General features: G+C 43.0%; 1 protein-coding gene across 5 annotated transcripts; it reads right to left on the reverse strand.

Moving 5' to 3' along the window:
• Window positions 1–276: 276 nt before the first annotated feature.
• Window positions 277–27894, reverse strand: jag2b (jagged canonical Notch ligand 2b). Of its 5 annotated transcripts, XM_049758056.2 has the most exons (27): window positions 27775–27894; window positions 27445–27608; window positions 25530–25844; window positions 16593–16647; window positions 14386–14643; window positions 13996–14056; window positions 11730–11860; window positions 10644–10763; window positions 10103–10216; window positions 9910–10023; window positions 8992–9105; window positions 8586–8632; window positions 8318–8491; window positions 6798–6957; window positions 6506–6667; window positions 6233–6346; window positions 6039–6152; window positions 5829–5942; window positions 5243–5359; window positions 5098–5125; window positions 4438–4523; window positions 3760–3873; window positions 3567–3682; window positions 3252–3500; window positions 3056–3187; window positions 2828–2978; window positions 277–2761 (listed from the first exon to the last, which is right to left on the reverse strand). In XM_049758056.2, the coding sequence occupies exons 2-27, from the start codon at window positions 27511–27513 to the stop codon at window positions 2217–2219; spliced, it is 3774 nt and encodes a 1257-aa protein (XP_049614013.1). In that variant the 5' UTR covers window positions 27514–27608; window positions 27775–27894; the 3' UTR covers window positions 277–2216. The 5 variants fall into 5 exon arrangements, with proteins under 5 accessions (XP_049614013.1, XP_049614014.1, XP_049614011.1 ...); XM_049758057.1 differs by having other exon boundaries at window positions 277–2758; window positions 27445–27843; XM_049758054.1 differs by having other exon boundaries at window positions 27445–27843.
• Window positions 27895–27988: the final 94 nt, after the last annotated feature.

The following is a 27988-nucleotide window of genomic DNA, read 5'->3' on the forward strand; positions in this document are numbered from 1 at the left end:
GTCGCCATGGCAACTGTGGATCACCTGCTTATTTTGGGAGGCCAACCTAGACAGAGATGTAGAGTTATTTTTGCTGATTTAAAATTGAGATTTAGTTTGTTTAGAACACGAAGTGAATTTGGGACAAAAAGAAAATTCGGTCATGTGGAAATTAAAATGTTTTCTTAAAATAATTAATTTTGTGAAATCGGAGCAAAAAAAGCAAATATTACAAGTGTGATCAAAACAGATTAAAAAAAAACCTTTACCGGGTGCATGAAAAATATTCATATTCAGTTTTTACGCCAGCAGTGATGCCACTTTAATTCTTTATTTTTGCTGTGTCCCATTAACAGAAAGCATGATGGTCTTACATGTTATGAAAAATGGGTTCAACTTTGATATGAGCCATTTTTGGACTGAGTTGGTAACTGAAACAAACAAACTTGCAAGGTAACATAACGCAAACATTGTTCCCTTCATTAAAGCCTTGAAACCAATCATGAAAATAATGCGTTTTATCCATATCTGACCTACTTTCGATCCACAATCATGACACTTAAAAAGAGCCATCGTGGATAGCTTTTTTTTTCCCCCTTTGTTTCGCCTTCTTCCTTTTCAATTCTGTCATTGTATTAGTCAGAAATCTCCATGAAAGAAAAGTGAAACAAGGAAAGCACTTTACGAAGGCGAATAAAACACGCCACAATACAACACACAATGTTTCAAAGAGTTACTTGTGAAAACAAAACAAAAACATAAAATGATGACAACTGATTACACAAATAATGCATCACGCAATACATTAAGGCACCTGAAACTAAAAGGATTTATGATGGGCTTAGAAACGGTTCTTGTTGCACTGGTGAACCAATTTAAGGCTGCTATGATGGGCCAAATCCTGACTGAGCAAAAAAATAAAATAAAAATGACCCTTTTAATCGTGAGTTAGACTAAACGAACATTTGAACAAGAGAGAAAAAAAAACGCAGCACGGATTGGAACATTCCAAACGAACGATTCGGCCTCATATTCAACATTATTCTCAACTAAAAATCATCAGGAAAAAAAAAGTCAGTAAAGCAACAAACCATTTTTAAACCCTTCAAAAAGTCCTTCATCAGCGGTACCCCATTGTAAAGGTTCTTTACTGTGTGACTCTGGATATGACATAATATAAAACCTGCCTATTTTGACTGGCATAAATAAAAGGAATGGCATTGTAAAAAAAAAAAATAATATTAATCATAATAACAATAATAATAATAATAATAATAAAAATGTGTGACTTGTCTTAAGTTACTTATTTCAAATATACACAGCGACTCCTTTTTGTTGTATATACACATATGTACAGAGTAATCATTTCTGTTTGGATCAAAATACCTTGAATGGCATTGCTGTGAAATGGAACTCTTTAAATGCACACGTAGACATTTGAGATTTGGAAACAAGGAGGTCAAACTGGGCAGCGCGACTTGGAGCCTCCCGGGTGGGCTCGTAGAAAGGCACTTGCTACCAACTCAAATACTGCAAAAGAAATCCTCAAACAGAGCTTTCAGCCACAACAACTGAGAGACAGGACTACGTAATTGAAGGCCACATAGTAGGCACCGGGGTTTCTGTCCAATCCCCCCCCACCCCCCTACCCCCACCCCTCCCTTCCCCAAGATTTTGGTAAGGCTGGCGTGTGATGGCCTTAGGCGGGATTTCAGGGTAAAACCCAGGAAGGGTTTTGCTTTTTCGTTATGACAGCAACAACCCAATCAAACCCTTCCGGGTTGTTTTAAATTTTTATCTGTCCATCACAGACGCCTGCTGACTTATTCAAAGCTGTAACAGTCCGTAAAACAACCAACGGAAACAGATTTTTTTTTTTTTTTTCACTACTTCTTCCCTAAGATTCTTTGTTATTTTTACAAACAAAAATTGCAGCAGGCTTCTTTTTTTTTTTTTTTTACCTCCTGAAAACGGTTACATTTCACTTCGGCAGAACATTAAGAAACAAAGAGAAGCAAAATTAAAAAAAAAAAAAATCCACTGTGCTGCCTTAAATCAAAACAATGTCAGGTGAAAATGACAAAGCAAATAATGGCTTATTGAAATACAAAGCCTTCTTCTTCCCAAAAGGTAGTCAGTATCCCCCCCCCCACCCCAAAAAAAAAAAAAAAAAAAAAAATGGAAAAGCCGCATCGCAGCATCTCACTTCCACTTAAAGAGTCTCGAACTGAAATGTCTTATACACAATGGTCTCTGACATCTTTCTGGCCAGTCATGACGGCGCTGACATTTTTCCAGCGGTTGTCTTTGGGGCTGTAGCCTGGGGTCCGGTGTGGCGCTTTGAGGGGTGAACTTGAGGTGCGCGTGGTGCAGATCAGCCCCCCACTCGACTGCACTGCAGTCTTTGAGTACTTATAAACCGGCTGCTTCCCCGCCATGGCTCCGCACAGCTCTTCCTCCAGCTCACCTTCCGTCTCCTCCTCATCATCCTCCACCTCCCCTTCGTCACACGTCCGATAGGAGGGTCCCATGAGCTTTCTTCGTTCCTGCTCAGCCTCCCTGTTGCTCTCCTTTAACAGCTGCTGTTGTTGCTGCTGCTGCTGCTGGCGTTCGGCCACGAGCCGAAGCGGCTCCCAGTGGTTGTTGACGCTGTCGTCAACCGGTAAGCGCACATTCCTTTCTCGCTCTTTTCTTCGTTTGCGAGTCCACCAAACGGAAACAATGATGCAGAAGAGGCAGAGCAAACCCAAGACAACACACAGCAGAGGCACCAGGTAGTCTGCTAACATAAACAGAAGGATCAGTGAGGTCATTAAAAAATGTGCTTCATTCCTGTTTCGCCGCTTACCCATTGAATGAGATGTGACCTGCGTTTCCACTTTGACCTCAATGACCGCTAACATGATGCTGCTGTTGTTCCTCTTCGACAAGGTGCTCACGATGGTGTTGGCCGTCTCCTGTATCAGGCTGTTGTCGGCCAGATCTTCAGGCTGGAAAGACTGACAACCAAGATGCAAAATAGTAACCAGTGATGGAGCTCTTGTTTTAATTATAGTATTTAAAAGAAATATCTTACTAAGGCCACTTCCACAGCATCCTGACTGGAGTGAGATAGATCACACAGCAGGAGGAGAGAGTGGTCTTTCGCCAAAGTCCGAGTGCTAGGATGATACCTAAGCTCATAGCAGATGTTCTCCACCGTTGTTCCCTGAGAGAAAAAAAATAAATCACAATTATTGGCAATCAAATAAAAAGCATGAGATGTAACTCACCAATGGGACTTTATCTTTGTTGAAAACCAACGTGATGCGGCCACAGTTGTTGTCCAGGTACCCGCTGTTTGGTTGACATTTGGTACTTGTCTGCGTGAGGGCTTGAGAGCAAACCCCCCACTGATGACAAGGGGCTGAAAAACACGTGAGGTATCGATGTGCTTCACATTCACGTCCAGCGGGGCAAGAATGACCGATCGGGTCCTGGTCCGAGGATTGGAGGCGGCAGGGCCGTCGACCGCAATGAACCTGAGGTCAAAAGGTCGTCAAATAGCCTGCATCGGTAAAAATAAAAGTGACAAAACAAGCGCTTACCTTTGTGCAGTCCACTTTTCCGTTGCCGCAGTAACAGCTGTTACACTCCTCCTCCCATCGGCTGCCATGAGGAAACTGAAGCCCGGCGTAGTGACATGACTTCCCGATCCCGATGACTACGCAGGAAATCGACACGGTGAACATCCCCGATCAAAATATTTCGTAAATAATGGCTTTCGGCGGGAGTGTTTACATTCTTGACATCGGATTCCCGTTCTACCGAGTGGGCAGATGCAGCGAAAACCGTTGATCTCATCCACACAAGTTGCGCCGTAGGCACACGGTGAAGACTGGCACTCATTGATGTCTAAGAGACAAAGAATGGCATTGATTAGATCGGCCTGGACGAAACGTTTTTTTTTTCTTCATATGACACAAAAGGAAATTAACCTCTTAAAAATTAAAATAGCAACATTTATAATTTTGGTAGCTACTCTGAGGGTGAACGCTCAATCTAATGTGTGAAATAACATCTTATTCCCCCTTTTTCCCGCGGAGTCTCCCACGATCACTAAGAACTTTCCCCATTGTCATCCGAGATTCACACCAACAGTCGGAATGAGAAATCTCAAATTCAAGCTGGCTAGAAAAGGTGGACACTTTCTGGCCCTAACAAAAGAAGGATAGAAGAAGAATTTCAGGGTCACTGGTTAATTTGTCTTATGTGGGCATTTGTGTGACTGCCTGAGTATAGAGGAGGGGTGACCTCTGACCCCTGGAGGCATTTCGGAACAAAGAAAAAGCCGAGAGGGCGCCATCCGGGGCTTGGATTTTGCTGTTGATGTGACCCACAATAGTCAAAGGATTTTTGTTTGAACTGCACTGATGACTACGCTTTTATAATGAGATAAACCTCAACGTTGCTACTCACTGATTCGGCAGTCCGGTCCGGCAAAACCAGGAGCGCACTCGCATCGGAACCAGTTGACTCCGTCCACGCAGATCCCGCCGTTATAACTGAGAGAGGGGGAAGACATTAAACAACGATTAGACGCGAGTGTACAAGATCGACATCCTTTCCACTCGCAACAAAGCACATCGTTTGTGTGTGTGTGTGTGTGTAGGGGGGGTTCCAAAGCTCAATTCAACTCATCAATACAAGCTTCCACCTTTCAGATGCTAATAGGCGTGTCCAGTCCCTCCCCTCCTCTCCTCTCATCATGCCACTCTTCCATTGCTCCACCCCCCCCTCACCCCCTCCAGGTCGCACAGAAAGAAAAGAGACATGTGCACCGCCTCCTCCTCTGCCTTTCCACCCCCCACCTGCGTTCACCATGGGGTGGTTGGTATTACTCCACCTCTCCCTGTCCTATTCAATTCCCCAAAGCTCTCTGCTCGGTGAGATGGCCCTTTGAGGCTTAATTTGAGGACACCTTCCACTCCTTTTAGGGAGTCCCTGCACCCATTAGAGCCCTTGCGAAGCTTGTGTGAAGTGCAGAGAGGAGGGAGGCTGGGATAAATGGAAGGGCAGGAGGGGTGGGGTAGCTCTGACGACACCGCGGGAGTGTGTGAGGCAGGAAACGATACGTACCACGGATGAGGGTTGCAGTCGTTTGTATCTGTTGAAGGACCACAAAGGACATTTAGTGGCAGCAAATCGGCTTGCATTATATTTTTATTACATCGGGGAAGACGGTGAGAGATTAAAGTGATTTAAGGACGGGAAAAAAAATTACTTTGGCTGCAGGTGGGTCCTTCCCAGCCTTCTTTGCAGATGCAAGTAAAGGTGTCAACTCCTCCCACGCAGGTTCCGCCATTCAAGCAAGGACTGGAGGCGCATGTGCTGTTCTTGGCTGGCAAAAGTGAAAAGAGAAACCATAAAGGCATTTAGTGAACACATTTAAAAAACATTTCTCTTTTAAACTGACTCCAGAAACCGTCTTTCTTCATTCTAAATAGTCAGCAACGTTATTTTTCCCATCATCAGAGCACAGATTTACAGCTAATTTTCAGACCATGAACTAAATTTGAATAAGCAGCACTAATTATAAAATTGTAGAGCCATGTTGACAAAAGATGACCCTCTTCAACGTTGACTGCTAAAAAGCCAATGTGCGCACAACCTAAATAAACAGAAGCTCAGTCTACTCATTAGGTCGGCTTAATTAGAGAGATGTCAACTTGAAATAAACACCGGCGGCCATTAGCGACAACATACAATAAGAGTTTGAAAACAGCTTCTCATTAAATACAACTGCACATTGTTTCAAATTTTTGGACTGCTATATTTTGACAAAAAAATAAAAATAAATTCCTGCTTACCCATGTTGCATGTGTGTCCTCCCCAACCAGGTGGGCAGGAACAGCCGAAGGTGTCCCCGTGGTCATAGCAGGTACCCCCATTACTGCATGTGGTTGCGTCACACTGGCTCTCACCTGTCCCGAATCACAAACGCACATTTATTATATGTCACGCATCTACAACAGTAGAAAAAAATCAAAGTTGAACAACATGGTGGACTTGAGACTCACGGGAATGGCAGGTCTTGCCCTTCCAGTTGTCGGCACACTCACAGTAGAAGTCGTTGACGAGGTCGAGGCAGCGGCCGCCATTTTTACACGGGTTGTGTCTGCAGTCGTTGACATCTGAGGAATTCAACGAACGATTTTTACACCATTTGTCATCCTGATAAGTCGAGCACCGAGTAGAAACGACGGGTCCGTACTGAGATCACAAAGTTCTCCCTCCCAGCCGTCAGGACAGAAGCACTGGAACGAATTGACGCCATCGATGCAGGTTCCTCCATTCCTGCATGGGCTTTTGAGGCAGTCGTTTATGTCTGGAACACAGAGAAGAGCCACACGTTAGCTTTTTAGCTTTTCATAGCTTGCTCAGGTTGTTGCCGATCACAATGGGACCAAAAGTTCTCAATTATGGTACCAATCCAAATCAGGCTATCGATGCTATGCTACGTGCTATCGGCTAGAATTTCCCTTACTCTCATGACAGTAGATGCCGTTGAACCCCGGATCACAGATGCAAGTGAAGTTGCCAGTCAGCCCGCTCACGCAGCGCCCTCGAGGTCCGCAGACGTTCGAGGAGATGTGGCGCACTTCTGCCGAGTCGTTGGTCGCTATGGCAACAGTGCAGCTGTCGATAACTGCCAGCAAATAAAGAATAAAAAACGGTACAGTTACTTCCTCTATTTGTCCGTTTTTTATTTGTAGGACGGTTAATACAGTAAAAAAAGGGTTTGGTCACATGGTGTTTGATTTCATCTAGGAGATTACCTTGACATGGGGTGGTTTTGCAGTCCACTTTCGGTTCCTCACAGGTTTTTCCCTCAAATCCTTCAGGACATGCACAGTAGAAGTCCTGGATCATACTGTGGCACTTGGCCTGGTTCTTGCACGGGTTTGGATCACATGCATCCAAAGACGAGATGTGGATCTTAAACGGAATGGATGAAGTGGAAATTTAGATGCATCAATCCCAAGAATTGCAACTGGACATAATTATGGCTGGTGAGCTACTTAGCTTCTGCCAACTTTCCTTATGAAGATAAACGTTTAAGAGTAAGCCTCCAAAACCTTCCCTGATCTCATCACCCTTTTGTTTTAACTTCACTAGTAGAAGATGAAGATGTTACTCGCAGACACATTTGGTGTCATATTGACAAAGTCAAGATGGACGACCATAAGAGCCACCCTGCTTGGCATGTTTGGCCTTTTTTCAAGTCAATGCAGAGGTTGGAGGGAAAATCTGCAGGTTTTTGTAAACATCACTACCGTGCATAAACGCTGGGCTGCACCCGTTGCCATTTAAGGTGCTGAGCAGGAGACTTTGAGCGGGTCAGCAGAGTGGGTGAAGTCTGTGGTTACACGTAGTTTATTTTAACCCAAGTGTCATGCGTACATACCAATTTTCTTTACTATTTGGATGTGTGTGGTCAAAGCCAGGAACACAAAATCGTTACATTTTAGTGGTTTGGGGGAGCATTGACTTACATTGGGGACATCATTTTGGAGGGCATTATAGAATTCTCCATTTTTTCCCCCCCTTTTTGAATCAGATCCAGCAAGAGTATTGTCAACATGCTTATGAAAACATGTTTATTCATGTACTGTTACTTCAGTGGTGACAGAAAACAAAAAGAACAGTTATGGGAATAGTATTTTCATGTACCGTATTTTCCGCACTATAAGGCGCACCGGATTATAAGGCGCACCTTCAATGAATGGCCCATTTTAAAACTTTGTCCATATATAAGATATATACATTTGGCTTGTGGGCCGGACTTTGGATACACCTGCTGTAGTGGCTCAATATTAGTCCATATATAAGGCGCACCTGATTATAAGGCGGTTTTTAGGTGCACCTTATAGTGCGGAAAATTTGGTATACAAGTAAATAAATGCGTTGCTGATAAAGGGAGATTTTTAGCAGACATGTCCACAGCACCATGAGTGCTTAGTAGTAAACAGGCAGCAACCCAGCGTCACCTCATTCAGCAAGGCTGGTGTATATAGTGGAGAAGCTAAATCAGGATTGGCTCCTGACCAGCAATGTCCTCCATTCAGGGCCCCAAGAGAAGCCCAACAGAATCAGTTTCCTCACGGCTAACCTACATTGGCTTCAAACGCATACTAAATATAACAGAGCGTGGAAACAGAGACATCATGTGATAGCCAGTACAACCAGGACAGGTGGCGTTACTGTAGATGGACTCTTGTTTTTGGTCACTGTGATTTGGAAACTTGCATTTGGAAAAGACACGGTTTGGTTTTGCACTTGTAAATGTAATGCGTACCTCACACAGTTGTCCAGCAAACTCCATCGGGCACTGGCACACAAAGCCCCCTAAGACAGAATGGCATTGGCCTCCATTCTGACACGGTCTGCTCTCACACTTATTTCTTTGGATTTCACAGTGAGAACCCACAAAGCCTGGTGGGCACTGGCAGTGGTAACCGCGTGGGCCGTTCTAACGAAGACAAAAGAAAAAATGGTGTCGTTCGAACGAATCGAAGGAACTTTGAAGTCACATCGGGATGTTTAGAATGGGAAAAATCACCAACCTTGCATGTTGCGCCATTCTGGCATTGACCGTGACAGCTGCTCAGGTCTGATAAAAAAACAACAACCAGATATTCATTTTAAAGTTGCACATTGGTGGATGTTGTGAAAAAGAGTCAAGTTGAGGATCTGTTCATGCAGTGAATCCACAGTGGGCATGCAACTGATTTTCGTGAGCTCTTGATTGCCAAGACGACAAGAAAGGAACAAGTCACCGCATGTGACTGAATGAGTAAGCCTAAACTACACCTATGTTGTGAGTCCAGAAGGTGAGTGAGGCATTTCAAAATGTAAACTTCTTTTTTTTCTGAGGGGGGAAGAGTAGCGGCTCAATGAAGAACCTGCAGGTTACAAGCTTGTAGGGACAAACATTTAAAAGAAGTGACTAAGATTTCAGAAAATACTAACTGATGTCACAGTTTTGTCCGGACCATCCCCGAAAACAGTCGCAGTGATATCCACCAATCAAATTTTTGCAAGAATTAGCGTTCAGACACGGCTTTCTTGCACATTCATTAGCATCTGTGAAAGCAGGAAGTAAAAGGACACTACGTCCATAAATGGGGACAAAGCAAGAAAAGCATAAGGAACCACAAAAACCATTGTTTGGAATTTTTTCATCTGTTGAAATCAAAATAGAGAATTTGACCGGAGGTTGTAAATAATTTGAATTATGGTTGCATAAATCGCTTTAGTGTTGAAATGGCTTTTTGGTTTTGTTGACAATGCAGGAATTGACACAATTAAAATTGGCCACTGAAAATTTAGATCTTTGATCCGCCATCATAGTGTCTACACAAAAAAAAAAAAAGGAAGAAAAAATGAGTCTGAAATGAGATGCAAAATAATGAACGCCCACCACCTCCACAGACATCTAAAGTGTTACAACAAAGCACTGCTGCTCAAATATCTGAAGGCACGCTAAAGTGGGGGTGGGCAGTCTGCAGGGGGTCCTTCTGCACTCATACACACACACACACACACACACACACACACAGACAAACACCTGTCTTCCCTCTGAAACTCTACACTTCACACACATTCAAAGGCAGGTAAGACTGGAAGCTGATTGCTGCTTGTAAACTGAAATCTAAGCTGGTAAAATGAGAGGGGCTCTTGGGATCGTTTTTCCGGCCTTTACCTCCCCCCCCTCCCCTTCTAACACGCATACACACCCGACTTTATTTACCAGTTGTAAATTTCCTGGCATTACGCCTGTCATGACAGGAGCCTTAAAGAAACAGTCAAATATAGACCCATAAAAAAGTGGGCAGAATATTCAAAATATAGATGTTTTTTTTGGGGGGGGGTATTTTTGAAACTCACCAATCTGGCAGGTCTTTCCTTCCCACTCAGGTGGGCACACACACTCAAAGCCAACATCCCGGTCGATGCAGGTTCCTCCGCGGGCACATGGATTGGAAGCACAGTTGTCGAAATCTGAGTACATACAAAGAGGTTGTTTGATCATCATTCAGAATTTTTATTTTAATATGTTTATATGTGTGTGGAAACTCACTGTCTGCACAAGTTGGACCTTCCCAGCCTGGTGGACACTGGCACTCGAAGCCTAAGGGACCTTCGTGGCATGTACCACCGTTTACACATGGACTGGAAACGCAGGCGTGCTCAGCTGCACCCAATAAATGAAACAGTTGAAACGGTGGAATATTTGTAAATTAATATTTCATATACCGTATTTTCCGGACTATAAGGCGCACCTTCAATGAATGGCCCATTTTAAAACGTTGTCCTTATATAAGGCGCACTGGACTATAAGGCGCACCATGTCAGATTTTAAATCCAAATCAAATCATTCTCCATTTTATCTTTTTTTATTTCAACTTCAGATGCAACAAATTACTTTATAATCACAAAATAATGATCTATAGTCTTTTTGATTCATAGTCTTCAGCGGGCCACTTATGATTGATTTCATGACACAATACTTCGGTCCATATATAAGGCGCACCGGACTATAAGGCGCACTGTCGGCTTTTGAGAAAATTGGAGGTTTTTAGGTGCGCCTTATAGTCCGGAAAATACGGTACATTCCTCACCTATCTGGCACGTCTTGCCCGAGTAGCCTTCTGGACACGCGCAATAGTATTCATCAGGTTCAGTGTTCATACAAGTGCCCCCGTTGATGCATGGCTGGTGGCGACCGCAGTAGTTGAGATCTGGGAACATATAACAAAAAAAAAAAACACATTTTAAGAAATCATTCAGGATGGTGTTAAAGCAACAGTATGTGATAATGTCATTTTAGTAAACTGACAGAGACAGTAGCTTTTAATGAGTCCATCGATGCCAGGGTCACCTCAGATAACCTTCCTTAGTGGTTTGTAGTCATGGATATTTTTATATAGTAAAAACACGATACTGTTTTTAATATTGAATTGGCCGGGACACCTCTCATGTTATGAAATTCAATACATGTTATAAAGTCAACATGGGAAAACAAAATAACTGTTGTCTTGAGGAACAAAATGCTTTTGGAAGTGGCGGATACAAAGTCGAGAAAGACTTCTCCATGAAAATGACAAGCTCTTGGCGCGATATCACTTTCCAACTGTATCCTCAACTTTGCTAATTGGCTGCCAACATTCATGCGCTCGCTGCCAGGAGTTCCCTGGGAGCTTGTCGGCGGCGTCTTCGCTCAGTATAGAGCACCAGCTGTCAGTTTGACGGGAAAGCACTGAGTGTTTCCTCAACCACTCTGCTGCTCGCCATCATGAGAGCTCGCTCGCAGTGTTTACGGGATGCGAGTAAGAAAACAAAATCCTCATTTGATCCTCAAGAACCTAAAGGACAGGTCACACTAAAGGCTGCTAAATAAATGAACAGGGATGAGTCTCCACTGGAGATCTTAGGACCCACTCTCATCCCCCAAAGTGGCCTCAAGTGACGAAGAGGATGTGCGGGGGATCGAATGTCCCTCCCGATGCTCAAATCGCACGAGCAGTAAAACTATACAGCTTAGAAAATTGGGGAAAGACGCCTGTGACCTCATCAAGGTAGTCGCTGATACATAATGCAATACAAGATTGTATTGCTGCTTCTTTAAAAGAACACATAGCTTGAGGGTACCTGCAGCGTGCCAATTTGCTAAGCGTGGGAGGTGCTGACAAAAATCTTTTGCATACCTTTATCGCACAACAGGCCACCCCAGTTTCTCTCGCAGCTGCACTGCCAGGGGATGTTGCAAGTGCCGTGGACGCATCCGGGGAATACGGCACAGTCGTCGCAGAATTGACCCTGCCAGCCGTAGTTGCACCTGTATAAGAAATAAGACACTTCAAAAATCGTCTGCATAACATTTAACGATTAAATCCTTGTGCAAACAAAAGAGAAATGTAATCCCCGCATCCTGTTGCAAGTGTGCAAGTCGAGCGGAACAAAATAAAACCCTGCTTCGAATATTTGTGGTGAGGAATACGAACATGTCGGCGCTTGATAGCAGGTTTGGGACAGTCGGATAAAAATGTGGATTCCTTCGAATTGTTTATTATTTAGAACGAGCCATAACGCAATAGTCACTTTCTGTTTTATTTATTGCGCAACCGAGTTGGAACTGAATGACGGCAGCTTGGTTGTAAATCAATTCATATCTCTCAAATTGGTGCAAATAAAAAAAAGCAACTTCATTCAGGCATTTGAACAGCCAATATTTAGGACCCAACAAAAAGTCACACAACAGACTTCCATTTGCTTCGGGACTGAGCCCGACTGCAAAAATTTAGAGAATACCTTAAGTGATTATAATTTAAATCATGACAATAACACACACTTCATTTGAAATGCTCATAAAAGGTTATTGTATCATGGCTTGGGTCAAACCATCCCAAGGACCCCTACTGACTAATCTTAGAGGTGGGTGACATTCCAGGGCAGGAGGGGTTAAGAATACATCCAGCAGGCTCCTGTCTGGAGTGGGTAGGGGAGGGGGGGGGGTCTGAGGGCCTATGATGAGGGTGGTACGGCGTCGGCGGCGGCTTGTGAGAGCGTCTGGAGACGGCCGTGTGTTTACAGAGGCTGCGCACGCGCCTGCCGCTTCATGACAACACCCGGCTATTCCGAGGCTGTGGTGCCAGCTGTCTTGTCAATTGGCTTCTATTTTCAGCCAGAGCTCCTGCAGACGGCAACGTTGCCAATGCGAGAAGGAAGGTCTTTGTACGTCTCTTAGCGGGAGTCGGGGGGTGTAAGAATATTTGACATACTTTGCTCTACTCTATTTGATCAGCTTCACGGGGTCTGACCGCAACGTGTCACTAACTTCAGCCAGGAGAGATTTCTGGAACATCATTTTAAACTGATCCCGCCAAAATACTTTGCACTTTGACCCGACTTTTTAAGTTACAAGCCTGATACTGATTGCATAAATCTGAAAAAAAAAAACCAAATAGGCCAGCGTTGGTCTCAACAGGCTTCCCTGGATAATATCTAGGCACTGTTACTCATCTACAAGGTAGGCGTGGGTTGAATTCCAAAATCATGGCAATCCCAGGTCAAAGATAGTGGTGAAATACCATTTCACCATTTAATCCCGGGGTGCGCCAAGCCTTTAACAAATATGTCAGAACAAGCCTAATATGTGCCGATCTAAAATCCTCGAGACGATAGCCACAAATGGAGCAAGCGCCGAAAGCCTCCGGCAAAATGGGAGCCCGGAAAATTGATGAAATAAAGGGAATGAAAGGGCACCCGGAGATCACAAGGGATTTATTGCCTGCTTTTTGTGACCCGAGGCTTCATTAAAATCATGCCAGAGCAGGAAGAATCTTTACTGCTGTTCCACCGCTCGTATCACTTTTCCTGTCTGCTGGGAACTGACATTTCAGGAGAAGACGGCTCACTCCCTTTTCTCAGCCTGCTTGTTAAATGGAGTGAGGATACCGTCAGGTCAAGCCTCCTCTTAATAATCATTTCATCTAAAAATAACAAAGGAGATTTTTACGAGGACAACGTGAAGGGGTGGAAGTTACAGATATACCGGGAAAACCTCTCGCTACACCTTTCAATTTGTATCGAATTTCATTAATAAGTCTGCAACTTGCCCTTAAAAAGAGAAGCGCATTGCAGATGAAAAGAGGATATGGCGATTCCCGGCACGTTTACAGCGCTCACATTGACAACCCCCGTCTCGGGCTTGAGTGGTAAAAAAAAAAATGGATGAGATGCTTGGTATTCTGTGTGGGATTTGGATGGCCTAAAAATATAATGTCAGGCAAAGCTAAACTGAGATGGAGAGGAAGAAAAGGAAAAAGAAAAGGAAGGCAAAGGGCGGATATTCAGAATGATCTCACACTAATTGATTTCTATTAAGCAGATTATTCTGTTTTTGTGTTGATATACTTTTAAAGACAATTCCAGTGACCACAATCTTGGACAAAATAAAAATACTGGTCTTACCTGCATTCCCCCGGAACGGAGCAACCACCATGAAGGAGATTACAACCTTGCTTGCAGATTGCTAGGAGGGAGGGGGGGGGGGAACAATAAAAAAACGTGTAAATATGTATACATACTGTATATATTTCAAAAGGAGAAAGACGACATCATTTACAAGGGCAAATGGGTGAGCAGAGGCTTGCTAGTTTGGAACAGGACATCATGATTAATGCTTCCTTGATTTCGAGGTTAAAGGGCATGCAACTTTACAGCCTGCCTGTACAACAATAACTCAACTGAAAAACAAACCGAGCCGTCGTTAACAGCATCGTTAAGTCTAAGGAGGCACTGTAAATAATTTTCCAGACGTGAATTTGATATTCATGAATGAATATTAACCGCCGAGCTCACCTGTTTTACATTCGGGACCCATCCAGCCCTCCAAGCAAACCCGGGCGCCCGACTGCTCACAACGATAATGGCCGAAGTAGTCGTCGCGAGGAACGCACAGTTTATTGCACTTGTTGCTGTAGTAATTCTCATCGCAGCGCACACGGATTCGGTAAACGATCCGAGCCACGGGCCCGTCGTAGTTCACCGTCTTCCAGGGGTCACCGGGGTTCACCATCCCGGTGTGGGCGCTGCGGTCAATCAGGTGCTCGTCATCATCTGAAATGAGTTGAAAAGTTGAACTCCTGGACTGATTTTCACAAAATTACACCCAAAAGTTAAATGCTTCCTTTCTGGGAGTACCAAAAGTCATCTCAAGATGTTACGAATTAACCGAGCTGAAGTTCGTGGGTCTCACGATAGCTCCGAGGAACCACAAAGAAAGCAATTAATCAGAGTGTGATTGCAGTTGGTCAACAATCTCAGTGGAAGTGGACGGCCTGTGATTTCCTTTCCTGCATAGCTCCGAGTTGCGTTGCACTTTAGTCACTTTTGAAGTGAACGAGCACTCACACACACATTTTCCTCTGCCGGGGTCTGACACAATGTCAGACAGAATGAAGCAACAATAACAAATAAAACCCCCGGCAGTTGCCAGATAGAGAACAATGGGCTCCGGGCCCAAGCGGGCTCAGCTACCTCGGTGTCTAAACACCGAGCCCAGCCGCCCAGTCCGCTCCGCTTCCTGCTCGATAAACACAAGGAAAACAGCCGACTGCCTTTCCTGAGGACGCAGGAGGTGTGGGTGGGGGGGGGGGGGAGAGGCATTTGGGGGGGGGGGTAGGATGTGATGCTGGAAGAGAGGAATCTCACTGACATACTGGCGGGCTCTTACGTAGGACAAGACAGGAGGCGGATGCTGACTCAGGCCAGGATTCTACTCCGATGTCTCACGAATTGAGAATATGTCCACACATGCATGATTTACGATTAATCAAAATATATATATTTTCTTAAAAAGTCACGCATGTTGCAAATCAACAGGTGGCACTATAACCCAAAAGAAAAGGAGCAATAAGGGACTCGTTCACAAGGTTGGACAGTGGAGTTGAAATTCAGATGCAATTGGAGAGTTATTCAAAATGGAGGATCGAAACTAGACATTTTTAATAGCACTCACAAATCTTACTTGAAACATTTTCTGAACTCAGATTTAGGGACAGGAAACAATACTTTGCATTTTTTAAACCTACATGTATCAAATATAGGAATTATGGGTTTATCCAAATTCATCTATGACATCATTACATTAGAAAATTATTCCAGCTTCTTTTCTGTGACGTGTTAAAAGCACAAGCAAGATACGTGGAGAATTTAGGAATTTGTGGTAGATATTTTTTTCCAACCCATCATGAGGTTTGAGGTCAGCTGATGTGTGTGACACTACACAACTCTGACGTAAACTAAGCAACAAATCTCAGTTGACTCAAGATTACAGGCATGATAATATTTTTTGGGTGATGTTTTTGTTGAAATTATGTCGCACGATAAACACTTTCACGTCAAACAGGAGTTAAATCCATTTGCAATTACTTTGCAAATGAAGTCCCAAAACAAAACCGCATGTAATGACTTTTTTTTTTTTTTTAATCCAAAAATATTGACATATAATCACTGCCGATGTACGAGTTAACTGACGACAACGAACCGGAAACTACTCTATGATGTCAATTTCTATTTCTTGCCCATTGTCTTCATTCATAAGTGCGTTTGATGTACCAAACAGGATGTGACGGCTTTTCACAAATAAGACAGACAAGTGGACAAAAGAAGACATGCATCCATACACACACGTTTCCATGCACAGACAAGGATATTGGAAAATCGTAAAAAATACCAGAGGGATCAAGGGTGCGCGTGACATTTATAGTCCTCAAACGATTTCTCCCAGACTTGAGCTACTGCTCGGATGGGACAAAGGGGATGTACGAGAATCAAGCCAACGGACATTTCCGAATGAAAACAGGATACAGCTGGTCAAGCACTGACCGCCGGTATCGCCAATTGTATTCTATACAAGACGTCTTAGGAGACCAATATATCCAACGCAACACATTTTTTGACTGAAAAATGTGGCAAATGTAATGAGTCATTAAGAAAAAAAAAAAACAATGTTATCTTGCAAAAACACCTGTTAAACTAGCTAATCATGTTGTCAGTTCACTTACTGTTCCGGGTGGTGTTGTCCCAGTCCCAGGCTTCAACGATTAAGGTGTACGTTCGCTGAAAAAAAAAAAAAGTGGAGTTAGTTGATACTGAGGGTTATTTAGTAGCTTTAGGAAAAAGAATGACTTTTCCAATAATAGTCACGTATTGTAGGTATGAATAGACACATCCTGTGACAATCTTGAGAAGATTTTGCCACAATACGTATGGCGGTCATATGACGGCATACAATCCCGAATATCCCGTGTCTTCTATTGTGTAGAAAGAGGAAGTATTTTTTTCCCAAGAGAAGCTCATGTTCCCAATAACCATACAATGCATTACCAGTAGGGAAGAACATTTGGGTAAATTCCCTTGACTTAAAGGAGAAAAAAAAAAAAAAAAAAAAAAAAAAAACGATTATCAAAAACGATTATCAAAAACGATTATCCGTTGATTTCAATACTTCCTACAATCTCATCAGAAGATATTGATGCATCCTAGGGATCAAGATTAACATCAAACTGTGGACTCAACGCTCCCAATCAATTTAATTCAATTAATCGATCATCCGTTCAGAAAGTCATCCGGACAGTAAACCATCCAAGCTTCAAAGCGCCCTTAACTCTCACCAAATATGACGTCCATTAAGAAGGTCACTTTGCCGATATTAGCTACGTACGGTATGAGAGCTGAGCTTTGTCCTTGCTTATCAGACGATGGGGTAGCGTAAATAAGCAGCTAATGGGATTATCTTGTTTCAGTTATGCTTTGCTCCGAATACATCATGCAATGGATTAATATAAACGCTCCCCGGCGTATTTATAATGTCGTGTAATATGCACGTAAATAGAAAGTTTGTTGGACAAGCGTCCGTAATTTAATGAAAATAACATACAATTAAAAAAAAACAGAAACTTCTAGCATGTTTTTTTTGGAGTCCTCAAGTTGCGTATACTTTTAACTGGTCAACCTTTGGTCCAATTTGATTTCAAGTGAACCAGAACCAAATGTGTGATGCAGAACGCACCATGTATCATTTTCTGCTTTGGTCTGGGACAAGGAAACCAAAGTAGAATATGTGAACACACCCTTAGATGACATCTAGGCAATAAAAAAAAAAAATCACTTGCATCTAACCTGATAAAACATACCAGCCAAAAAAATTGCAGAAGACATATTTAGGATGGTTGCTTACTTTCAGTTCTATGTTGACACGAGGTGGTTACTAGGCAACTATTCTGTTTGTAGTGACAGAGCAAAAATCCAGAAAATTCTGCCTGCTGTCAATGGTGCGTGCTCGCCCGCACGGGCACATGGACAGTCCAGAAGAGTAATCTAGCCGGTGTGCTGCAGGGCACACTGCTAGGCAACCAGCTGACCTAAATAGCAATCATTACATCACCATTGGAGACAGTTGTAGTAGCCACAATGTGACCTCTACTGTAATGTCACTGATGGGACATTAGAGCCGAGAGGAGTGATACCAGAAGTTGCAATCGCTCAAATGAAGCGGGAAAGAGAAATTGCGGGGAGGAGGTGGGTGATCTGTCAAGTGTGTGTGCGTGTGTTGTTGTTGGGGACCAACAAGCTGGTAGGCTGGTTGCTGCTGGGCTGCAGGATTAAGTTGGCTTGTCTGGCAATGGGTGGTGGCGGGAGGAAAGGGGAGGGGAGTGTTGTTGTGGAGACACACAAGATGGTTTGAGGTGGTTTGAGGTTCCTCCATTTTTGGGGGGATTGAGGGGATGCTGCGGCGAGGAGTCCATACCGTTCCGAGGTCTGAGCGCAGACGCGCAACAGATGCAGCCTCAATGATGGATTATTTGACATGAACGTGGATCATCCCACGACATGTAGCTCGGCTTCTGACCTTTCCACCTACTCCCCGCCGACCCCCCCTCCCCCTAGAGTGGGCTAGTCTGTGCATGTGGGTGGGTGTGCCAATGCATTGAAGAGGTGTTACGAGTAGCAAAGATTGTATTTACCACTCGTTGGGCGATCTCGACCCACACACACCTTCTACATGTTGTAAATGGATAAACGCTGAGCGCAGTCCAAAGCCACGGACTTGTCTGGTTTCCCACAGACCATCCCAGTCTGTGATTAGCTGGATTAAGTGACAGCTGCCCAAATGGTCGGAACAAGATAGATGATGGGCAGATAAAGGGGAGGGAGTGGGGGAGGAGAGGCGCTACTGAACAAAGACCCTTGTCCCAATACCGTAACTCACCCCCATCCCAATCAAAACCATTGTCCACCATGAGACACAGTCAGTTTGAGGACAATTAGCAATCAGCATTTGCACCAGCGAGCCGGGTAAGATTAGTTGGATGGAGTCAAAAAGACAACACAATTGATCATCTGTCCAAAACTAACAGTTATTAACCTCTGAAGGACGTTTTTTTTCCGGTTTGAATTTTTAAGCGGCTGCATAAAATACTTAAGTCTGAGGGAAAGACGGAGCTGCTGTCAATCAAATCTCCAAAAACCCTCCCGTGCCCTACTCCTAATGGATTAGAGGATTTACTAGGAGAAATCCTAGTTTTCAAGTCAGGAAGGGGGTATTTGGAGAATTATTTTTTTTTTTGGTCATTTTATGCACCAAATTCAAATTATTCAGTTGATTATCATAAATGGTAATAAAACTGCAGAAGTATTTAATGTAGCATGACAGGTATAGATTTCCTCGCCAGGTTGCTACGTGGGAGCCTGCTGCCGAGTCATTTTATGCTTTGAATAAAAAAAAAAAAAAAAAAAAAAGAGACCGGGAAACAGAGGCAGGCAGCAGTGGGAAGTGGAAGCTGGGGCAAGTTGGGGTCACTAAGCATGGGGATCTGCACGCTCCTTTTTCTAAAGAGGGGTCAGCGCTCTGCATGTGGGGCGATGTGCGTGTTTGCATTCGAAGAATACTAAGAATGTGAGATCCAGGCCTGGTGTGTAATCCCATGCAAAATCCCAGTCGGCCAACAGTCCGCTATCAGTGGGAGCGTCTGCGATGAGGATCAGTGGAATGATTGATTCGTTCGTAGCTCACGGGAAAATTTGGGCTTTTTGATTTTGCTCTTAAAATCCCACCTGCCCTACATTTCCCCATTCAATAAAAATAAAAATCCTTAAAAAAAAATTTTGCTGCAAGGTGACCGGTATGACCAACGTTCCAGCTCGTCCATGCAGTGTCACTGACATCTCCTGATTTATTGCCTTCTGATGGAACATGGGGTCATCATGATTCATCCCGTGGCCAGTAATCGCTGCATGTAATCTTCATTAATCTGTGATGTCAATCCCAGCTTTTAGTTTTACTTGGGCTGAGTCTACACTATCCCAAGCGAGGGCAACGCGCCATCCCATCTCTGCTGGATCCAGAGATCGGCGGGTTTCGGGGGGATTCGTCTTGTGAAGTCAATGGGTTGTCTGTGATGCATTTTTATTTTATAATTAGTCATTAAGATGAACTGATGGGGACTATATTGGTATTATTAAGAAATAGTGATACGAATGGTCACGAGAGTTTCTATATTTGATGGTTGGAGATGAGGATGCAAAAATAAAATATGCCAATTTGATGTACCCGTTCATAAATCTCAACTCGTCTAGCCTGTCAATCTGTTCAGAGGGGAAGATGAAAGACCTCCAATGGCTAAATCCGTGCAAATGGGAAAATGTTGGCAGTACATTATTCAGTATTTGCCATGTTTTTGGCACACGCTAATGCTAACATTGGTACAGAACAAACCCCAACTCTGCTCGTGTCATTTTTGGGATTCACATTGCAATTTTTTTTTTTTTAAAGAAATCATCCAAACACAACTCATGCAATAAAAACAGAATCATTGAAAAAATAAACAGATCAACATTGCTAATGCAACAGGCATCCAATAAGCTAAAAAACCAAAGATGGGAGAGGCATCATTAAAGAATTCCCTTTATAATGGTAGAAAATGAATGGAATTTGTGGTCACAGGTTGTTTGCAAGAGTGCCAAGAGCGGTTACAGTGAAGGCAAGGCATTTGGCTGGCTAGTGTACACCGGCTGTGCGTGCACACGTACACACTAACACACAAGGACGCACACGGCCCATTGAGCAGACCTACTATGATGCCAACAGGGTCATTAGCCATGCACTTCCAATTCAACACACTCCGGTGCTAATTAAGCTGCATGATCTAGGACTATGCAACCTGAAGAACAAACACAAAATACATCCATGCAGGGGGAGAACATGGCCTGATAAGCACACTATATTATTTAGTGTAACCTGACCGAAAAAAAAAACAAAAAAAAACGCATTACCTTTCCGTTTGTTCTTGACTATCGGTCCATTACACCTTAAACGTGTCTCATTTGCCTGAAGACATTGAAGAGTTGCCACAGCAATGGGCATGCTCCGCAAACATTAACAGGCTAATTCCTGAGCCAGAGTAACAGTGGTTAATCGCAATGCATCCCCGCCACGTCCAGTCGAGGTTTCATTAGCATTTCAAAGTGACGAGTTAACTGCCCATGTAATGACATGCGTTAATTACCTCCACACGAACCCTATGGCACCTGCACAGCGGTTAAGAGAAAAGGTCATCGGGGTCACGTATGTTTAAATAAATACTGATAATGAAATGGATGTGACTAATTTGCAGACAGTGGGTCGGCGCGTCACAAAAGCTCGCTGCATCTTTCCCCGGTGTCGTCACAATAAGCTCTACAAAGACAGCCGGCAACCTTGCAAAAAAAAAAAGCATACAGAAGACTTGCCCTGGCCTGGTAAGCCCCACCCACCTAGCTTAGGAAGTTTATTTCTGTTATACAAGTTTCCATGACAGCTCATAACCACTTTGAATGGTGGTTTACAAAATTCAAACCACTAAAGTGGCGCTCGGGCACCAACCTGGGCAGGTTACGTTGGATTTCCATACAACGTTGGTATTTTATTTTGGAAGAGCTGCTCGACAACATGCAGACACAGGGTGGGCACTTCCATGAATTGATGTATAATTAGATACTGACATTTAATGAATAGCCTCAGCTGGTGATTGAATGGAATGGCCACAATTGTAGTGGAGTCCAAAATGAATATGTGAACTGAATCAAAAAAATCACTTTTGTTTGTATCAAAAAGGAATATAAAGTTTTGCCTGATTAGACAATTGACAAAATTCTGAGTGGCTTTGCACACGACAGACCAAAAAAGGAGGATGGGGGAAGGCAGAGATGATTGTTTACCACGGACCTATGTAGCCGTTTCCTAGCAACAGCTTTTGACAAGCGCTGTATCAGGTGTGGTTGAACCACGGCCGCCTCCGCGCGGCCTCAGTCGGCGTGTTCATCTATAAACAGGAGGTGAGTCCTGACTCAAAGTGTTCAAATGAATCACTTTGCCGGTTTTTGTCATCTTTTAGATTCGTGCCCTCTGTGACCTCCACGGAATAACAAACTGAAGTTAGCTGGAGCTGATTATAAATTGTGCTTTCCTAATTCAACTAAAATGCTATGAATTCCATTCATATCAAGGAAATTTTGTCACGTTTAACATTTTTAACACTCGGATGGCACCTTTGGGATTTTAATATTTTTGCAAAAAACGGCACAATTTTACTCTGGGGAAGAAAAAAAAATCCACATGGGCAACATGTACACGACCTGAATCTGATTTACGAGATAAAAAAAATACAATCATAAAGGTGGTTTTAAGGTCACAAAAATGGGTTGAGTTTAAATAAATCCCAAAAATCCCATAATTAGACTCCACCAATAAAATCAACAGTGACGACAGAATTGCGCCGGTGAAAATCTCGACAAAACATTTTGCGTGTATAAATCATCAAACAGTTAACAAGAGAAATATGACTTTGCCAGTTGAATTTCAGCAAGTAGTGAAAAGTTTACTCTGTGTGTTCCACAGATCCCACTTTAAAAACCACACGCACGGCTGGCTGCACTTGACTGCATCTGCTTGAAAGTGCACGCCGTGTGCATTTGACGGACACGTGGCTCGAGAAGGGAGCCAAACCCATTCAAATAGTTTGGGTTCTCTCCAGTCAAGGCAGTTTCACACAGGTCTGTGCAGATCAGCACATGGTTTTAATACAAGTCAGCGCTTCCTCTTTTGATATACGTTTATGAATCAAAGTGTTCATCAATGATAAAACGTAAGATAAAAAAAAAAAAAAAAAAAGCTCTATCTCACCCCCGATCGCTTAACATCTAAAAGATTCTGCAAAGCGAGGATGCCAAAAACCCAAATGAGGCTATAACTTCCTATTGGCTGGCTGCTTGTTTGACATTAATCGACACAGAGGCGCAACACTGAATAATAAGTCAACGTGACGGAAAGCCTTGGGCGATGATGGGATTAATAGTGCAATAATAGTGCAAGAATCGGCAGTGCTACTCTTAGTCATTACATCGTTTGTCAGGTGAGCCGCCAAAGTAATCCAGAAAATGTATTTTAAATCATTTTGTTATCTACAACAGGTTATTTGATCAAATAACCAGGTTGTCCATAATAGTTAACTGTCCCTTTAAGAAGGCTCCTGGTGTTCTGAAAAAGACAGTTAAAGAAAAAAAAAAAAACTTATTTGTGACAATTATCAAATATACAGTATGTGTAGTTGGATGTTATCCTAGTCAAAAAAATGGCTGACCACTTGTTGCTAGGCAGAATTCAGAGGGCTTAATCATGCATGCCCCAAAGGGCCATCAGTATAAACCACACCCATTAGGCTAATTGAAGGGCAACCAAGAAGCGGAAGACACTGAGGGGGGGGAAAAAAAAACAAAATAATAAGCGCTATAATTATGAAACAATAAATTACACAAATTAACCATCAGTTTGAAATACAAGAACACATTTGAAACAAGTTTTCACTATAAATTTCAAACCACAAGCTAAGAGAGCCTCAATCACATGTCTCTTTACTGGCAAGAAAATAGCAGAACTGGAGAAATAGTAGAGTGATTCCAAACTATTACGTAACCCGAGTCCAATCAGATATTAGCGAAAGCGTCACACCGAAACGAAGCCATGAGATAGACACGGAACAAGCAGCTCTTACCAGAAATGCAAGATGGGATGCACCACTGCAGGCTGACGTTAGCAGATATTAAATTATGTCAGCAATATGTTCTACACCCTATAAGGTAAGATGACTTCAATATTTAGATAAGGACTTCCTGAAAATAAAATGACTGCATATACAAATCGTTATGTCACTGAATTGAGTGATATTAAGCAACCAAGTAAATGTCAAGTTAGTTGTAAATGTGAGCTAAATGTTCTGACTTGTGATGTCATAATTCATCTACCTTACATACCGTAAATGTTGGACTATAAGCTGCGTCTTTTTTTCGCAAATTTTGAAACCTTAGCTGGTGCAGCTTATTGTCCGGTGAGGCTTATAGTCCGAAAAATACGGTAATAACCACCATCGTACCAATGACCCTTGTTGTGACATCTACCACTATAATGGCACAGTTCTATTGGCCAAGACCACTTCACAAATCACACCAAGAATAAACCTCGTCCCCTCTGACTTGAGGCGTCGGGCGCTGGTCCAAATCAACGGACCCTTTGGAGGTAGTTTGTTCACTGTAATCTATCAACTTGGCACCACACGTTCTGTTGCCATTTTTAGTCTGGGAATTACAATCAAATAAATCACTTTGTCATGCCAACAATTGTGGAAGATAATTGCTGGAATAATCTCCACCCCGCTGCAAAAAAATGATTTACACTCCTCATAGTCCAAAATGTGAATAATAAATACATTTCCAAGAAACCAAATGTTCCAAAAGGTTTTTCTTTCCAATAAAAACTGATTTATTATCACAAAAGAAAACCTCTTGTGCTTGAAATATCATACTAGGTAAAAGTTAGTTTCTTTTGATTTAAGATGCTGTATAATGATTTTTAGTTACATCACATTTATTTTGGTGGACACACAAAAATACATCTCCATCACTCTGTCGTCTGGTAGCCGCTACAAAAAAAGTCAAACTAGGCCAATTACGGTATCCACTAAATTCACCAGCCTAAATCATCATCTATCAACCTTCAACAGTAGGACAAGCTCAATTGCCTTGGAGGGGCCACCTGGCACCCACAGCAGGGGAGGAAGCGGTGGGGAACTCCGAATCAAAAGCCCACTCACAACATATTATCATCGAGTCACATTAAAGCATTGAAGACCGTACCAGACTCCAGCAGGAAGTTCATGCATGGTCTTAGACGAACGACTACACTGTACGTATCATCGAATCTGCACGAGTCCGTTCAAAACGAATGAACGACATTGAATCACTTTGAAAAATATCAGTACAGAAAAAAGAAAAGCAACACGGATTCACTTCAGGGTCTGCATATTAAAAAGCATGCCCCCCCACTACCCCACCCTGTCCAATTAGCCCGTGGTGGCCTTGGCAGGTGCTTAGTGGTGCACTGGAACAAAGCCAAACCTCGTACATATATCAGGGCCACTCTCCAAGAGACGACCCAGGTGACATTACCACTGTGACTGCAACAGGATCCTTGGAAGGCATTTAGTAATACTCATTGTAATTGTCACATTAGAAGGTCACTTATATATTTAAAAAAAAAGCAATTAAGATTGACTGGACCCTGAATTGAACATGCTTAGTCCCTTTTGATCACTGATATTTCAAAAGCATGCAACCTGCTTTATGGTGATTGCAAGACGGAATGGAATTTAAATCCCATTGACATTTGCTTTAACGAAGAAGCATGCCATCGCAGAGCCTGTTTTTTTCAATGACACGTTAACTATTAACTTTCATCTTTATAATTGCTACTGTAGCGGTGTGCAAGAATGTTGGCACACTTTAAGTGCATAATCAAGGACATGAACTTGAAACGTTACGTATTGTGAATCATTTTTCCCAGACAACAAGTAGACATGTTAACCCTACAGGCTTAATTGGAGGAGAAGACAAAAAAATAAATCACTTACCAGCCATGCAAATTGGAAAGGGATGACAATTTTGCCAGCGTCGCTGATTTTGTTCTTTGCATTTTGAAAATTCAACATATTTCCACCAAGAACTTGTGTAGATCCAGTTCCGAAGGTGCAGGGCCCTCCAGTGGTGATGTCCACTTGATACTCCTTGAGGCACACCTTGAAGTAAGTGTCACACTCGTCCTCCAGACAGCGTAGATCCTCATGGGAGCTCCTGGAGCCGTCGCAGCACTCCCCGCTCGCCAACTCGCCGTTCACATTCTCGACTGAGATCAGCTGCAGCTCGAAATAGCCTGTTGACTGGGACGCCTGGAAACAACGTTTGAGAAATGCCCACAATTACATGAGAGCTGACACTCGATCATCTGCCTTTCAAGTCAGCGATCATGCTCGGTTTTAATTGACATTGACATGTTACCAGTTGGTTTGTAGTGTTTGTAAAACTAAAAAAAATCTGAAACTTGCCCAAATGTGCTGAGGGGAAAAAAAAGTTTCCCATATGTGCCATTCCAATTGCGGTTTAAATGCACAGACTTGATCAAGCCTGTCAATACAAGTTTGAAGTCAATCAGTCCGCCATGCAACAAAGAAACCCATTGAAAAAAAAAAAACCATCAATCTAAATTATGTATTCAAAATCAAATATGGTCGAAATATGGTACCTTAAAGGTGTGTCCGTGATTTAAATAAGGAAAATCCAAAGAGTAATGCCAAAGTTACCCTGATTTAAATCACTGGTGGGGAAGTGTTAGCCTCGCCCGCTAAATGGCTGATGTTTTAATATTTTTACATTTTGTGTTTTGATTACTTCATTGTCCAGTGTTACCATCATTTACATGTAGTTTAGCTAGTCTGTTTAATTTGCAATGATTGAAAAAAATAAAATATCTGCACACAGTCTGTTTCATTTGCAAGTCAGGTGGAATAAGGTGAATCTTAGTAAATAAGAAATTAAAATACATTTTGTGAAAACATGTGTCTCCCTGCAGTTCCAAAACACCGCAAATTCCAACCACTAATTAGACATGAAACTATTTCCGTTTCATTCAAAATCGCACAAAGAGACAATTTTCAAATGTTTGCTTGTGCATAGGGACTCATTTGACTTTGCATGCATGCAGGTGTCCCTAATATTAAGACAAGACAATCGATCCAATACAGTGATCAAGATTTTTTTGAATAATGAATTAAAAACTGCTTCCTTGTGCGTTTCAGTACAGTTGAGCAAAACTACAAACAATATTGATAATCTTGTCTAATCCAAAAGTGTGTATTTGTGCGCATACATTTTATTTCTAATATAACATTTTGCATAACAATCAGATGGTCATGACAAACATAAAAAAATGCAACCTGCAATTACAGTTGAGTGAATGCACGCGATCACAACAGTATTTATATTTTAGATTTAAATATAAAAGCGAGCAGCAACAACATCACGACTACTGCCATAATATTGTGCAAGCGGTCATCATGCGTGTCTGGTGGCTTGTGCAGCTTCAAAATAAAGTGGCGCGTGCACGTTTTTAGGGGCGCTTGGTGCAAATTGGATCCCTGCAGCAGCCAGTTGGTGCAATTTGCAAGTCGCGTGGGCCCCGAAATGAAAGCCACCCTATATATGTGTTAATTGACAGCGATAAAAGGTCGGGGAGGGGTTAAGGCGAACAAGTCTTAATCCCTCTGATGTGAGTCTCTGTCAAGGTGGCGTGATCTCGTGCACCGATAACGACATGGAGATAATTGAAATTTACCAACGTGATGCAAAGAAGGTCCAAATGTGCCCACGCCCACCAACTTTTGGACACGGGCGAATTAAAATCCGATATTTGACGCGTGCGACGGTGTGCATGCGTCAATGTCGATGCAAAAAATATTTTATTGTTTAAAACGAAGCGGGGAAGCGTCTTACCTTGGTCCATAACGTCAACAGCAGGCACACTATTAGTAAGCGATGTCTAATCCTGGTGCGAGTCCACATGCCTCCGATTAATTAGAGTCCCATAGGAGGAGGGAGGGGGCTCGGTGAGCGCAGACAAACAGCCGCAGAGCCGGCGTACAGCAGCTCCGAGCCTCCTGACATGCAACAATAACAAAAAACAAGCCCCTTAAAAAAGATAGAAATTAAAAAAAATAAGAAAAAAAAAAGAATCACACGCGTGTCTCGGTTACACCGCGCCGGGCGGAGCACGCGTGCGCACGGGGCGGGCAGGCTGCGGCGCGCTGCTGATGGTCCACGCACATTCACTCGAGTGGGCTCTGTTCCCCTCCGTCCGAACTGTCTCCACACGGCGAACTGACTGAGACCGTCTCTCAGAGCCGCAAGCCCGAGGAGAGGACGTCGGCTTTGATTGACAGTTGCGCCAACCTCTCAGCAATTGGCCACGGGGCAGGATGACAGCCAACCGGATTAGGGGGCGGACATGAGTGGGAATAGCCTCCCTCCCTCCCTCCCT

This window comes from Syngnathus scovelli, chromosome 20 (assembly GCF_024217435.2).
Source record: "Syngnathus scovelli strain Florida chromosome 20, RoL_Ssco_1.2, whole genome shotgun sequence".
Classification (NCBI taxonomy): Eukaryota; Metazoa; Chordata; class Actinopteri; order Syngnathiformes; family Syngnathidae; genus Syngnathus; species Syngnathus scovelli.

Excerpts from the sequence above, each read along its gene's own strand:
- jag2b (XM_049758056.2), bottom strand. The coding sequence starts at position 27,513 with ATGTGGACTCGCACCAGGATTAGACATCGCTTACTAATAGTGTGCCTG. Across the intron at positions 25,845-27,444 it reads TGTTGACGTTATGGACCAAG|GCGTCCCAGTCAACAGGCTA; the intron begins GTAAGACGCTTC and ends CGTTGTTTCCAG. Across the intron at positions 6,347-6,505 it reads CGGCATCTACTGTCATGAGA|ACATAAACGACTGCCTCAAA; the intron begins GTAAGGGAAATT and ends TCTGTGTTCCAG.